Source organism: Andrographis paniculata, unplaced genomic scaffold (assembly GCF_009805555.1).
Source record: "Andrographis paniculata isolate CXL003 unplaced genomic scaffold, ASM980555v1 Contig36END, whole genome shotgun sequence".
In the NCBI taxonomy this organism is placed as follows: Eukaryota; Viridiplantae; Streptophyta; class Magnoliopsida; order Lamiales; family Acanthaceae; genus Andrographis; species Andrographis paniculata.
This window is the reverse complement of record NW_026137569.1, coordinates 689,340-703,622: the sequence shown is the minus strand read 5'-3', so window position 1 is coordinate 703,622 and position 14,283 is coordinate 689,340. Positions and strand designations below refer to the sequence as shown.

The following is a 14,283-nucleotide window of genomic DNA, read 5'->3' as shown; positions in this document are numbered from 1 at the left end:
TTGAACTTGTGCCGTAGGAGATCAGGTATAGCATATTTTACAGCACGCATATTCTGTCTGTGACTATAAATTAGCGCACATAAGAGCGAAATCTAGAGCGAGAAACAGCGTAATTTGAGAGAGAGAGGAGGTCGATGGAGGATGACACTTGACAGGAACTTGGACTCCCAACGGTATTAACTGAATCATTGTATTGTATCTATACAGCGTATCATTCTTATCTTTTATGAAGTTTTTACCGTTTAGTTATCATGGATTTTGTTTTGCTTTTTGTCAGGTAATGTTTCGCTTCCGATTAGAGTGGATGTGTTTGTTATGCGTTTGGTTCTGTAATTGAGAACTTGACGATCAAGTTTTGGATTCTGGTATGGGTATTTGCTGCTTATTCTAGGGCTTATTGGTGTCTGGCAAGTGGTGGCTATCGTGAATTATGAACTCTCTTTAAATACAAAAACCTTCTCATACTTTTCGGATTTTCTCTTCGATGTCAATTTCTAACTTTTGTTGTTGACATAGTCTTGAGTTGGGTTGACTTTCTTGGAGGTTTTCTTGATAATCTTTTGCATTCTGGTGAAGATTCAATTTTTATTTTAATATTTTTAATGATAATCTTACGATATTTGTAATCTCTTGCAATGAGTTCACCATTCTCTTGGAAAATTTTCCGTATGTCGAAATTGTGTCATTCGTATGTGTAATTATGTTTATATTTTGTGATCGGGGTTAGACTACTTTGAGCGTTTTGTATGTTTGGTCTAGTTTATATTTATTTGTCGTTTAAATAGTGTGGTTATATGCAAATTATCATGAATTTTTATGTAGTATTTGAAGTGCATCCTAGTTGATGGTAGGCTTGGAGTTTTTCCAGTATCGTGCAAGCTGATTTTGTCAACATAATCTCAAAAAGTACTTAATCTAATGAAGCATGATCTTAGAGATGTTTTCACTAATAAATTTATATCTGCCTTGTGTAATTTATTCAAGCCCTTCCAGTTCAGTTTTCTGATGTGACTTACCTTATTCAGGTAAGAATGAAGTGTATTATTTGCTGTATATTATCTTTTGTAGTATAAAGAGAAGAAGATACTCTAAACTTTGTGCCGCTTACATATTTATTAATATGCTTAAGTAACTCAGTTGAATTATTCACTCCCCCAGCCAATATTTACCTAATGGTGCCCAAGTTCAACTTTTGATGTGTCAGCTTCCTAAACTATTGAATCATCATGCCTTTTCAAGCATACTGTCATTATGAATGATGTTGTGGAGATAACTTGTTCAAAACATTCCTTGAATAGAATAAAATGAGTGTGCACAATGAATTTAACTGAAACAAAATTTTCAATACAACTTCATGTTCATGAGAAACTTCCAAACTCTTTTCAATTATTTCTCTCAAGTCAATGTTTCATAGATATCAGTTCTAGCACTACTGTTTTGTTTAAGAAATTCATCTTATAAACCATTCGCTATTGCAGGCTCTTGGCTGAGCAACCGGAGGGGGTTCTTTCCTGCTGCTGATCAAAATACATGATCATGATCAACACAAAAAAAACATACCCAATGCCATCTTTAAACATGAACACAAAGCCAGTCATAGGCTCTTTGAAAGAAGATGGTCTTCGTGTGTGCCGAAGGTCATGTAAGATTTCCAAGAACCCTCTCTCTCGTTCTAGAGGTTGCCATGATGCTGAAGCTCTGTACAATCAGGATGGTGAGTGTGATTATCTTCAATTACATAGTCATCATTTTGCTTTTCTCTTCTGACATGTAACTGCACTCTAAACACTTATATAAGTATATTACTTAAATATCCCTGACCTGTTCATACATCCAGCTTCTGTTTTTGACAAAGTGCGTGTTCTGGACCATGGAGGAGCCGAGGAGCTCCATGATCAATCATGCAGCGAAGAAAATGTTTCCCAGAAGTACCCATCAAATCAAAATAATACAACTGCTGTGGACAGTGTGGTAAGCAAAATTACTTTGTAAAAACCCTTACGTACATCGGAGCCAATTGTTTAATATGTCTAGATTTCATCATTATCCTATTTCTTGGGTGCACCATAACTTTTCTGACTTTATCCAATGAAATTTGTCTCATATTAAATTCTACTTCCGTAAGCATTTATTTGGTTACTAATGTTGCCTTAAACAATGTTAGGAGCCTTTAATATCCACCTGCGTGTCAAATATGGCCACAATTTTTTCTCCCATGAAGGAGTCATCGGATACATACAATAACCAAGGTATCCTCTACAGCTTGAGCTCACATTGTCTTATGGTGTTCTTCCTAAACTATCTTTTAGATTTATCCTAGGAAATAAGAATGCTTTGTCATCCTTTTGAAAGTTTCTGTTTACATAAAAACTAATGCCTACCTTTCCTCCATAGGGACTGAAATTCTACTGGACAGTGGATATTGTGATGATGGAAGAAGAAATTCAAGTGAATATCCAGGATGCAATGTGTCAGATTTCCACATCTCTGACATGATTTTTTCTTGTCCATCGATTGAAAGAAATTCTGAATTTTATAATAAAACAGATACAACACTCCCACTTGATTATTTAGCTGAAGAGCCCGGATTATTTTCTGATGAATGCTTAGATTTGCCTTTTTTGGAGGATATTACAGATTCTAGATGTGAACTTGGTGGCAGAGAAACTCAAGAAAGCATTGCAGATGCTAAAAATTTCAGCATGGACATGGAAATTCATCAAATTATATCTCAGTCTCATGACTTGGATTCACTCATAAATGTTTTCCCTGATCAAGATTATGAGTGCTTTGACCCTCAACTTTATATAAAGACTCAGGTTGACATGCCATCTACTTTGTCTGCAGCTCTAGTGCCAAGTGAAAAGCAAAATACCAAAAGAAACACATTAGTGCTTGATTTAGATGGTTAGTGTGCCGGTCATATTGTTACCCTACATAATGATTTAGTTACATAGTATTTCAGTCAATATATTTGATTGATTTGTATGATTACCTGATTTATTAGTTCTGAGAGATATACCTAATCAGATTTATTTACGTTATGGTGATGCTCCTATAGTGTGAACTTGATTATGTCCATGTTTTCTTTTGTGCAGAAACACTAGTTCACTCTACATTAGGTCCCTGTGATGATGCAGACTTCACTTTTCCTGTATTCATCAACAGGAAAGAATATATAGTTTCTGTCAAAAAAAGACCTCACCTCCAGACTTTTCTCCACAGAGTATCTGAAATGTTTGAAGTTGTGATATTCACTGCTAGTCAAAGCTTCTATGCAGCCCAAATTTTACATATCTTGGATCCAGATAGCAATGTCATATCAAGACGAGCTTATCGTGAATCATGCATATTTTCAGAGGGCAGTTATGTGAAAGACTTAACAATATTCGGTGTCGATCTTGCAAGAGTGGCGATAGTTGATAACAGCCCACAGGTAGAATAATATTTTTATCTATTTGCTGATATTTTTATTTTTCTTTATGCATAATCTACATAATTTGCAAGATGAAATCCTTATCATGTTTGTAAATTTTACATGTTAATCATCACTATATGAAGATAATGTTATAGAAGTTTGTTCTGATCTATAATGCCCCAGATTGCTTGTGTAAATTGTAATTGGTTTATTTACTATTCCTTCGATTGTTTCAGGTTTATAGGTTACAAGTGGATAATGGGATTCCTATCTTGAGTTGGTTTGATGATCCATCAGACTCTGCTCTAATGTCGTTACTGACATTTCTAGAGACTCTGGCGGGTGCTGATGATGTACGGCCCATCATTGCTAAGAAATTCGGTAACAAGGAATAATAGCTTTTTGATACATGTTGTCTTTTTTTTAAAAAAAAAAAAGGTAAAAAGTCATCTTCATTTTTTAGTGCATTTGTTTCTCCATCTTTGATATAATTCTAGTATGTGTTATATAAATTCATCCTTCTGCATTGATCTGCCTTTTTTTTTTTAATTTTCCACCATTTCCAAAAGTTTTGATGATCTTATGATTAGTGTTCGCAAGAGGATTCTTTTCTTTTTCTGTAAGGTTTTACTATTTAAATTCAAATCCAAAATTCAAACCCCCAAAATGACTTTTGGCTTTGATTATGTCTTGCTGGAAAGCTTAAAGCAGTTGTGGCACATTTGTAAAGGTGCAATTGTAATTCGGCAATTGCATTTGGAATTAATATATACACATATTCATTATTTTTATATTACTTACACAATTCTTTATACTTCACATAAAAAAAAATAAATAAAGTATCCCTCCAAACCATTTCACAAAACAAACACCCCCGCAGTTAAGTTATGTTGTTAAGGCCAAACCAGTCATTTGGTTGGTATAGGTAACAATCTATTTAATCTTCAGGTGATTGAAATTTAAAATGTAGTCAATTTTAAAGAAGTATGATCTTGCCAATGTATTAAACTTGTGCTGCATTGAGCTCCCATTGATTAGCTTTGGCCATAACAATAATACGACACTTGAGTGCTTAAGCATTAATAATCTTCTTCAAAACATGCTTGGGTATATAATATATCCATACTCTTTAAAACTAGTATGCCTTTTATGATTTAATGTTGACATACCCCTCATTCGATTCTGCTAACTGTGAACTAATGAGTTTCTGATTCAGCTTCCTTGGTTTGGCATATCTTTCTCTATGTGATATACGTAAGTATAATGTTTTGTTGTGTGTTAACTATTTACATTGATCTTGCTTCATAAAATCCAGCCTTAAAATGGCTACCTGCCTATATAAGTACTATACAACATAAACTATTTATGTGCTCTTTTATGGGTTCAAATGCCTTATACTGCAGGTCATATGAAGATACTTAATGGAAATACTTTTGGTATGTTTGAGGTTATATTTCTTATCCAACTCTAATTAACCACTAGAATCTGGTGATGTATAGTTATGCTTTATATAAAGCTCACATGCAATACGTAATCTATGTATCCCGGCCGTGTTTATCGTGGTGGTAAACTGGTACGAGAGGTATAAACACATAGTTTGCAATGTTGTATATATTAATATTGACAATTATCCTGTAACATTTATCTTTGATTGATCAAAACCATTATTTGTGTGGTTTATTTTGGCTATGTGCACATTAGGCATGAAATATGGTGACACAAATCAAATTCTGCTGGAAATAAATCAATAAATGAACACAGTATATATTATGCTTAGATTCCATGAAAACAATCATAAAGGAGCAGCTGATCTTGTATTATCTGTTTATTATCATAAAACAACTACAATTTTATCTACTTTTCAACTTGAGTTCTTGTAAGATTCTGATTTTAAAAAGTTTATGGATTATTGTTGATTTAAAAAATTCATGAGTTTGATGAATTTTATGAACCTAGAATTAATTTACAAATCAATCTATATTAATTTAAATCATTAAAATTAAATTGAGCGCTTTTTTTTTTTTCTCCAAATTAGTTTTAAAAATTCTTAATAAGAAGTTGGATCAATATATATATAACTTAATTCAAGCAATTAATTATTCTTAAATTCCATTAATCAAATATTAACTATAATTCTTTAAATACATTTTCACATCACAAACAAAAGCAGATTATGAATACTATAAACTGAAGTTCCTGTATAGCTACATATATGAACAAATGTTTTATAAAAGAAAATAATATATTTTTATTTAATAAAAAAATATCTAAGCTGTTCTTGAATAGCAAATGCTTATTAACATAACATCCAATTCACTGCTACAACTATGTATCGTTCTACCATCTGCTTCATCTGTTTTTCGACGAAACCTTAGCTTCCTCGTACTCTGCATGAATACGACAATGGCTGATTATTTGTATCTCTCAAAATTTTGCACGGCTAGGAAGCTGCGAGATAACGATCTAGTTCAATAGCCAATTTGACGCTACTTTTAAAACATATTTCCGACGAATATCGCTGAAAATATGATGCAGTCGACAGCAATGAGCAGCATCCGATTTATCGGCAATATTCCACCGGAGCTTGGGGTACTTGCGGGTTCGGCGCCATAGTCGTCGCCAATTGGTTCTGAACCATAGCCATTATTCCCTCCTGAAGGGTAAGTATCCCCCGGCGTAATCGGACTGCAAAATAAAATTCGAGTATGTAACGTGCATCGACTAATTAGGACAAGGTTTCTCGTGTTAAGAAGTTTCGACTACTTTACCTCGGTGGCGTCATCGGAATTGTGGGTGGGGTCGTGGGCATTATCGGAGGGGGCATCGTCGGAGGTGGCATTGCCGGTGTCATCGAAGCGGTGGTGGGCGATGCATATTGACAGTTTCCATGGCCTGAAATGAATGATTATTTTTAAAGTGTATAGAAATGTATGTATCGATCCAACGAAGAAACTCGAGAATATGTTACCAGGATCGGTGTAGGCGAGCTGTGCCGTTCCTCCGAAATCGCAGCTAGTCGGGATCGGATTCTTCTGGTAATAGTTGTTGAAAGCGTAAGAAGCGTGGTCTTTAACGGTGTTCGGGTCATAGCAAGCTCCGCCAGGCTGAATGGCCGAGCAATCTGCTCCACCGTAGCCGCAAGCGTAGTCGAGAGCGACCTGCAAAGCAGTCGGGGCGGCGCTGGGATTGGCCACGCACCAAGCCCCGCCACCCGATGCTGGGTTCGGCACTGGATTCGCGCCGGGAGCTGTTGGATCGATTGTTGGAATGTCACTTGCATGGATTTGCAGTTTTCGCGTATCTCGGATTTCTTGCGCGGATGGCTTTCCTTCGATACCTACTGAGCAAAAAAAACGACAAGAAAATCAAGATTGCCTGTTTTAGTAGTAGTTCAAGAGATATAACAGAAACCAAAGTGTAAAACAAATGAATGAATTACCTGAGGCGACGAAGAGCACGCCTAGGAGAAAGAACGCCGGGTGAAGAACTCGTCGCACTTTCATGATATACATATACTTATATATGTAATATGTATGTATATATCTTTGTGTTCACAATGCTGTAAGGAAACAGGATGTGTTTTGTTGAATGCATACAGTGAGTGAGTTTGTAATGGCATATAATGAGGGAAGAATCATGGGTTTCTTGCATAGATAGAATATAGGAAAACTTGAAAGAGGAGGATTTGGTTTGTTGGCAAAATAGTTAAAAAGAGAATCTTTTATGGGATCCATTGTTATAAACTATAACAAAAAACCTAAAAAGAGGTTGTCATGTCCAAATGGGATTTGGGATCAGATGCTGTTTCTACCATCAAAGCTAATGAAGCCTTGGAAGCATTGTCTTGCAGCACATCACAACACTTTGGTGTCTCCTATTCTTGTTTTTCCTCGTAAATTTAAGAAGAGATCGAGATCGATCATCGAGTTGTAAGAATGGAAGTAAAAGGAATTCTGATTAATTCAAAATATGAGATAATATACAGAGTTGTGAATTTCTTGCTATCCCAAAACAGTCAAGTATGAAGGTAGACTTCAAGAACATAAATGTTCGCGTGTTGTCGATAGTACCGGGATTATGGTATGGCATACGCTGTTGTAGTGTTTTGGGTTGAGAATGCCCGGGTGAATGTAACTGTGCAGCAGCTCTTCTGCATTAAACCGATCCATCTTTCACGAGCTTTTGGGGGATTATAATGTCAAACATTTTATCCGGGAAACTAGTTGAATATCCCTTAGCTTTAGAGAAACTGGATGATCTCAAGAACTTCGAGTGGGTAGCAAGAAGAACTGCAGTCGATTATCCTTCTTGTTGCTTGTGGCATTCAGACAGAAATCTAGTGACTTCATTCCACGCTGCATCGAAAATAAGCTTGAGATTTGTAGTATTACATATTTCAAAAAGAGTAGGGTGAAAAGAAATATACCGGGAATGTTGCGAAAATCAGGATCAATCCCATTGCCATTGATGTCCATATGATTTGGCGTGACGTACTTCCCAACAGTGACAACCATGCCAGAACCATCATCGAGCTCAAAGACAGATTGAATCAACCCCTGCAAGAGATGTTGTTACATTATTTTGAATGATTCAGAAGACTAGTGGTTATGCCATATTGGAAAAATTCAAGAGAACGCCACAAACTAATAGTAACACAACAAAATATCCAGAACATTTTGAAGCAGAGACCTTTCCGTATGTCCTTTCACCTACAAGAACAGCTCTGCAGTTGTCATGGAGTGCTGTAGCAACCTGCAAGACAATTTTTATGGATAAATAATTCTTAGAAATCACAATTAATATGATTGTAATATTAGCTACTCACAATTTCACTGGCACTGGCAGTATTTTTGTTCACTAAAACCTATCATAGAATGAAATTAAGACGAAGAATGAGTGTCTAAACAAAACCTGTAATGCCAGCATCAATCACAAATTCAAAATGATCTCTCGTTTAAATATATGGAACAGAAATCTTCACAACTTTGCAAGATTGTATATGTATGCAAAGTGATAGATGTTTAAGATTCTTGTTGGTGAAGGAAATGTGTTCTTACGATAACAGGGGAACTAAACAGCGGTCGATTATCAGCAACAATATTTTTCAATGACATTGAGTCCCTGCCAACTGTGTAAGTAACCTGTTGATGAAAATTAAATAAACAAATATTTTTAAAATAAATAAATAAATAAGGGGTGGCCATCCTTCCAACCCAGAGAGAAAACATGGAAACATTCAATTATGTTGCTGAATCCATATACTGAAAAAGGTTTAGATTCACATACTGTTTCTCCTTTGTTGAGGAAGAGTTTAGCAATTTCAATGCCAGCCTGCAATTGCCACATTTACGGCATGAGTTAAAAAATAAAATAATAACATATCATTGTGCAATGACTGTAAATAAATACCTAACAAGTTCATTCTTGAGCTATGACCACGTTTCTAATCGACAATTTATGATATCCAACCATCTGGATTTGGGGGTTATTTTTTCACAAGACTATATATTAAGTCTTAAGAGTCCTACAATATGTCGTATACTAATGTTATACTGATGAAATGCTATTGTATAATATAATAGATAAGGCTTATGAAGTCATTCAGACGTCTACGGCGTAATAGCATGCAATGTGCTAATTTAATAGCATCAGTTTAAGGTTTTTCATCAGTTCAAGTACAGGAAAATGGATTTGTTACATATTTCACGATATTTTGGTGATCCATCCCTCCGCCTGTTTCGATGTATTAAGTCAAACACTTACACAGGGATATCATGTTTAATGGAGGATTAGTTAAGATGCAACATAAATGAACTCAAACACTACATTGCCAAAAACAAACTGTATAGTGAATTAGAAAATAATATCATATGAAAACCCAACTAATCAGATGCATGATAATTTATGTACATGCATACCTGCACTAGGCCACCAAGATTGTCTCTAAGATCGAGTACAAAGCAAGAAGCGCCCATGTCTTGAAGTCTTCTCATTGCTTTGGAAATAGCATATGTACATTACATCAAATTATATCAAAATGCATGGACGCCATAAAAATAATATTGACGTTACAGAAGTGACAACCTTTTTCCTCATTGAATATAATAAGGGGAAAAAAAAAAAGTAATTGGTTAACAGCATTCAAATTCTTATGCCGCAATAATATTTAAGAAAGATGAAAATTTAGGATGAAAACAACTTAATGAGGACTAATAGTTGAAATATATACAATCCATACCTGTGACCAAGTCTTTCTTGGCCAAAGCGTTGAACTCTTTTATCCTCACATAGCCAACAGGACCCGGACTGTTCTTAGACTGCTCCAATCGGTAAAACACTGGAGACTTGGCAACTGATTGCCTTTCAACATTTATTGATTGTGCAGGTCCGCAGTTCCCATGCTTGACCTGGCAATTCAAGGTTTCTCATAGGCAGTGATAATGAAGTAAATAAAAATGTGTAAAAATCAAGGGGCAGAGACAATGAACGTAAGTGTTGCTTTAATGGCAATCAGTTGGCAGAGATGTCAAATAAAACTGATGCATGGACAAGATCAGCACTTGACTAACCGTGATATTGACAAATGTTTCACCAGGACCTTGTAACATTGATGAGGCTTCAAATGCTGATTTTCCTTGCACATCGACCCCATTAATAGACAGTAACTCGTCACCCTGTTACCAATTCATGTAAAACCATAAGCATAATTGAAACCAAAAGTAAGGAAAACTGTGTTGAAACTATTGTTCAAAATATAAAAATAGAACCTACATCATGTTAACAGATAAATATTCATGAATGGGATGTATAACTTTCCCCATTAAAAATAAGCATCTACAAATGAACTAATAATTGTTTCACAAAGTTATTTCAGCATTCATTACTTTTAAAATAGATCAGGCAAATATAGAATCAGATGAAGAGAATGCTGTGCTATGGGAAAGTTTTAAGATTGCACATAGGTAAAAAAAATATTCTACTTAGAACCTCCTTCATCTTAGTCTACTCTTGACTCATATTTACACCAGACACCTGATAGGAGGTATATATGACATTAGCCACACCTCATAGGTAGTTGTAGTAAGGACGAAGAGCATGTCAAGAAGGCTTCCAGCAACAAACATGAATAGAATAATAGAACTTTTCTACAATAATATGCTATTTATATTGAAAATTAAGCTGCATTGATGACAGAAAAGCAACAGAAAATGTTCAGATGACAAGGGAGAAGTTCACTACCTGCCTGACTCCAGCAGTGTGAGCGGGTCCATCTAAAATAAGTCCTAAAACCTTCAGCTTCATCATCCCTTTATCATCTGGAATTTCTCTTAAGTTTATCCCAATTCCAGTCATATCATATCTTGCCATCTTGGAGAGCTTTTATTCATGATGAAATGAACATATCCCATGGAATAAGAAAACTGAAAAGTATTGCAAGTGAAAGCTATATTGATACACACAGAAAAGAGTCCAACTCCACAACAAGCTCGGATAAACTGTAGAAAGGATTCTAACACAGCATGACAGTCTAACGCTAAACTTAAAAAAGAAAATAAAGAGTAGTTTGAGTTATATAGATATATGTATACATAGAGTTCCAACTATGGAGGAAATAATTTTCTAAATCTAATAAAATATATTCACAATGAATATAGTCCTCTAGGTGGTAAACATGCATTATATAAATATATGTATATATTACAACAATCCCCCTTGGGCTGGTGTACAGATGTCAATCATGCCCAGCTTGTTACATAGGTAGCAAATCCGGTTCCCTTCTACTGCCTTTGTGAGCTGATCTCCTGGTTGATCCTTCATATGCACATACTCTACGATTATCAATCCTTCTCGTATTTTCTCTCTATTGAATTGATAACAAATCTCGATATGCTTTCTTCGTTCATAAAAGTTACAAAGTTGTTAGCTATATACACAGTGGTTTTATTATTACACACAACCTCACGGGAAGTGGAACATGGAGCCCCAATTCTACTGTCAATTGATGAATCTAGAGGACCTCAATATTTTGACTGAGCCAAAGTCATGAACTTGAGCATAACCCTTGGCAACAAAACATGCCTGAAGTCAAGCCATCGAACCATCCAAATTTAAATTTACCACACCAATCCACTCACAACCAAGATATTTACAAACAACTATTATTGCAAACATTTACAGCACGGATTTTCTCCCCTAAAATCGACATAACTACTTGAATTCCTCAGTTTTCTCCCACTTTCTTTTCTAAAGACTTAATACTCTCAAAACGGAGAATCGGAACAACCAACTCAACCCCAACATTTACTTTTAACGAATAACTCTACGATAGCTTCAAGAAACACATTAACCAGTAGAACAAATTATAAGTTAGGCAGTGATTACCTCCGACGGAGAAAGAAAACGCGTGTAACGGTCTCCCAGGCTGGCTAACATTCGCTTGATTATCTCGTGTGCTCTTGATGCTGTTTGAATTGAAGCGCTTGATATATCTTCTTTCTTTTTCTGAAATAAAGCCAAAATCAGAACAATCAGATGCGTTGTCATGCAATTCAGCAAGGCAACTGTTGTATTACGAAATCAAACAGAAAACTTACGAGCCAAGAATCAGGAGACCATCGACGCCGACCAGTGTCGAAATAACTATCATTCACGATTTGCCACGCCTCTCCCACAATCTCCTCATTCGTCACCGCTTTCACCTCCGATTCATCAGCCGTATAATATTGCTCTTCACGGCAATCCACCTCCTCTTGCGGTGCAGTGAATTCCCGTGAGATAGCCTCGGAAGGAGATGCATACAAAACCCCCAGTGAAAATGCAAAGGACAGCAGAGTCGTGTTCAGTACATGGGCGACTGACGGGATCTTCCGTAGCCGTAGGTTATTGGATTTTGGAAAAGGAGCAGCAAGGGGTGTAATTGAATGGGGGAGGCGAATATATTTGGGCAGCGGTGACGGCGGTGGCGGGGGCGGAGAGAGAAGGAGCTGCATCATCTTTTCATTCTTTACTGTTTGTTCCTGAAGCTCCACGCCACCCACCAGCTTTATTACCGTCGGGAAGTGGGAGTAAAGTGTAATCCTGGAAGAGTGGCTGCTGTTCTAAATATACTGCTGTTCTAAATATATATATATATATATATTTTTGTTGCACAAAATATTTTATCAGATATTATTTTAATAATAAATTCATATCAAAATTATTAAAATGCAAAAAGTTATCGTTATGATATGAATATAATAAAATTATTATTTTAATGGAGAGGAAAGATAATGGATTGAGAGTTTGAATGATTATTTACTTGATCATAAATATAAATAAATTATAATTTACTTATAAATAGTAAGAGAAAATCATATATAAATTAAGGGTGTGTTTGTTTGAGGTTTGGATTTTGAGTTGAGATTTGAATAGTAAAATTTTTGAATTTGAACCGTTGTTAACGTAATGTTTTGAATGTAAAATTGATTTTTAGTATAATATAAAAAATAAAAAATAGGTGTTTAATTTGATGTTTTTGAAAAAAAAATAGAATGAATAGACAAACACACCTTAAGTATATAATAAAGATAAAGTTTTCATATAAAATTCAAATCTATTTATATAAATTAAATTAATTATTAAAGTAAATCTACTTATATAAATTAAATTAATTATTAAAGTAAATCAAATTATTTAAACAAAATTAATTAAAATATATACTTAATTATAAAATAAATTCGATTAAATTTATTTAAAAGTATTTTAAAATACATTTGAATTAAATTAATGTGATTTGTTTTAAATAATCTAAGTATTTATTAAAATCAAAATAAAAAAAATAATAATTTTATATACAAGTATAACAATAGATATGATAAAATTTATATAATGTTATAAAAATTAAATAAAATGTTAAAAAGGATATAATAGGCCCAAAAAAATAAAAAATTGTGTAATAAAATCTTAGAATTCCATCTCTTCCCCTCCCCTCCCCTCTCCTCCTAAACCTTCGAACCGAACAGACCCTAAAGTTACATTAATTATTTTTAATATTAAAAAAATATTTTTATATTTGTATAATTTTTTTATAAATATCTATAAGACACTAACAATATAAATAGTTTTGCAATTTTTTTAATTTATATTATATTTTAATATAATAATTAATATTTAAATATCCTCCTGAATCGAAAGTAAAGAAAAATTAATACAATTTGCCTCTCTTTCCTCCTTTTTTCTGCTCATTTTTTTCAAAATATATTGTCCCTTGAGGGATGGTGATGAGTGAATTTGTGATTGTAAGGTCATAAGTTAAATCCGACACCTCTGCCTAATGTGACTTACTTGTGAGTCTAATTTACAGATTTTCATTGTGTATTTTCGGATGCAACTGCGAATTCTCAAATTATAAAAATAAAAATAAAAAACATTGATAAAAAAATAATTAAAATTCATTTTTCTTTCCTCCCATCCTATTTTAATCCCTCAAACCAAACATATCCTCAAGTAAAATTTAATTTACAACTACTCTTCGATTAAATACTCATAAAAATAAACCTTGACATATTTTTATTCAATTTTATAAGTAAAGATAAATAATAATATTCTCCCTATCTATAAGCAATTTATCTATTTTATTATTTAATAATAAAAAACTAAATAATATTTTTAATAATCACATAACTTAAATTTTTTTGTATTAAATATTATTATAATAATAATTACATATAAAACATTAATTTTTTTATTGCAACTCAAAATATTCATTTTATATTTTTTATATGATCGTTCAAAAATATTTTTATTAAAAAAAAATAAAAATTTATTAATATTAAAATATTATTAATTTTTATTTAAATTATAAATATATTATCATATATTAAAAT

The 14,283-nt window shown here is 33.8% G+C and overlaps 3 protein-coding genes across 13 annotated transcripts; 1 reads left to right on the top strand and 2 right to left on the bottom strand.

Annotated features, from left to right (window-relative positions):
- The first annotated feature begins 77 nt into the window (after positions 1-77).
- On the top strand, positions 78-5,953 carry LOC127249551 (probable phosphatase PSR2). Of its 8 annotated transcripts, none has more exons than XM_051272417.1 (10): positions 78-173; positions 278-365; positions 1,479-1,714; positions 1,838-1,971; positions 2,165-2,249; positions 2,395-2,907; positions 3,099-3,436; positions 3,655-3,771; positions 4,635-4,672; positions 4,822-5,233. In XM_051272417.1, the coding sequence occupies exons 3-9, from the start codon at positions 1,531-1,533 to the stop codon at positions 4,665-4,667; spliced, it is 1,404 nt and encodes a 467-aa protein (XP_051128374.1). In that variant the 5' UTR covers positions 78-173; positions 278-365; positions 1,479-1,530; the 3' UTR covers positions 4,668-4,672; positions 4,822-5,233. The 8 variants fall into 8 exon arrangements, with proteins under 8 accessions (XP_051128374.1, XP_051128370.1, XP_051128371.1 ...); XM_051272413.1 differs by having other exon boundaries at positions 3,655-3,799; positions 4,822-5,232; XM_051272414.1 differs by lacking the exons at positions 4,635-4,672; positions 4,822-5,233 and adding an exon at positions 5,863-5,953 and having other exon boundaries at positions 3,655-3,799.
- LOC127249553 (PLASMODESMATA CALLOSE-BINDING PROTEIN 3-like) lies at positions 5,583-7,274 on the bottom strand. Of its 2 annotated transcripts, XM_051272423.1 has the most exons (5): positions 7,230-7,274; positions 6,858-6,977; positions 6,387-6,758; positions 6,187-6,310; positions 5,583-6,103 (listed from the first exon to the last, which is right to left on the bottom strand). In XM_051272423.1, exons 2-5 carry the CDS (start codon positions 6,928-6,930, stop codon positions 5,911-5,913), a joined length of 762 nt encoding a protein of 253 aa, XP_051128380.1. In that variant the 5' UTR covers positions 6,931-6,977; positions 7,230-7,274; the 3' UTR covers positions 5,583-5,910. The 2 variants fall into 2 exon arrangements, with proteins under 2 accessions (XP_051128380.1, XP_051128381.1); XM_051272424.1 differs by having other exon boundaries at positions 6,387-6,755; positions 6,858-7,234.
- An 80-nt stretch (positions 7,275-7,354) lies between these two features.
- LOC127249552 (carboxyl-terminal-processing peptidase 1, chloroplastic) lies at positions 7,355-12,511 on the bottom strand. 3 transcript variants are annotated; one of them, XM_051272420.1, is made up of 12 exons: positions 12,013-12,511; positions 11,801-11,920; positions 10,658-10,795; positions 9,988-10,092; positions 9,657-9,825; positions 9,337-9,413; positions 8,705-8,749; positions 8,476-8,559; positions 8,244-8,282; positions 8,108-8,170; positions 7,845-7,974; positions 7,355-7,773 (listed from the first exon to the last, which is right to left on the bottom strand). In XM_051272420.1, the coding sequence occupies exons 1-12, from the start codon at positions 12,409-12,411 to the stop codon at positions 7,718-7,720; spliced, it is 1,425 nt and encodes a 474-aa protein (XP_051128377.1). In that variant the 5' UTR covers positions 12,412-12,511; the 3' UTR covers positions 7,355-7,717. The 3 variants fall into 3 exon arrangements, with proteins under 3 accessions (XP_051128377.1, XP_051128378.1, XP_051128379.1); XM_051272421.1 differs by lacking the exon at positions 8,244-8,282; XM_051272422.1 differs by lacking the exon at positions 12,013-12,511 and having other exon boundaries at positions 10,658-10,839.
- Between the last annotated feature and the right edge of the window lie 1,772 nt (positions 12,512-14,283).

Coding starts and splice junctions, on each gene's coding strand:
- LOC127249553 (XM_051272423.1), bottom strand. CDS start 6,930: ATGTATATCATGAAAGTGCGACGAGTTCTTCACCCGGCGTTCTTTCTC. Junction 6,759..6,857: donor CGTGCTCTTCGTCGCCTCAG/GTAATTCATTCA, acceptor TTTTTTGCTCAG/TAGGTATCGAAGGAAAGCCA. Junction 6,311..6,386: donor GCTCGCCTACACCGATCCTG/GTAACATATTCT, acceptor CATTCATTTCAG/GCCATGGAAACTGTCAATAT.
- LOC127249551 (XM_051272411.1), top strand. CDS start 1,531: ATGATCATGATCAACACAAAAAAAACATACCCAATGCCATCTTTAAAC. Junction 1,715..1,837: donor AGCTCTGTACAATCAGGATG/GTGAGTGTGATT, acceptor TCATACATCCAG/CTTCTGTTTTTGACAAAGTG. Junction 2,250..2,394: donor GGATACATACAATAACCAAG/GTATCCTCTACA, acceptor TTTCCTCCATAG/GGACTGAAATTCTACTGGAC.
- LOC127249552 (XM_051272420.1), bottom strand. CDS start 12,411: ATGATGCAGCTCCTTCTCTCTCCGCCCCCGCCACCGCCGTCACCGCTG. Junction 10,093..10,657: donor ACACTGCTGGAGTCAGGCAG/GTAGTGAACTTC, acceptor AATTGGTAACAG/GGTGACGAGTTACTGTCTAT. Junction 7,774..7,844: donor TGATTTTCGCAACATTCCCG/GTATATTTCTTT, acceptor TTTTCGATGCAG/CGTGGAATGAAGTCACTAGA.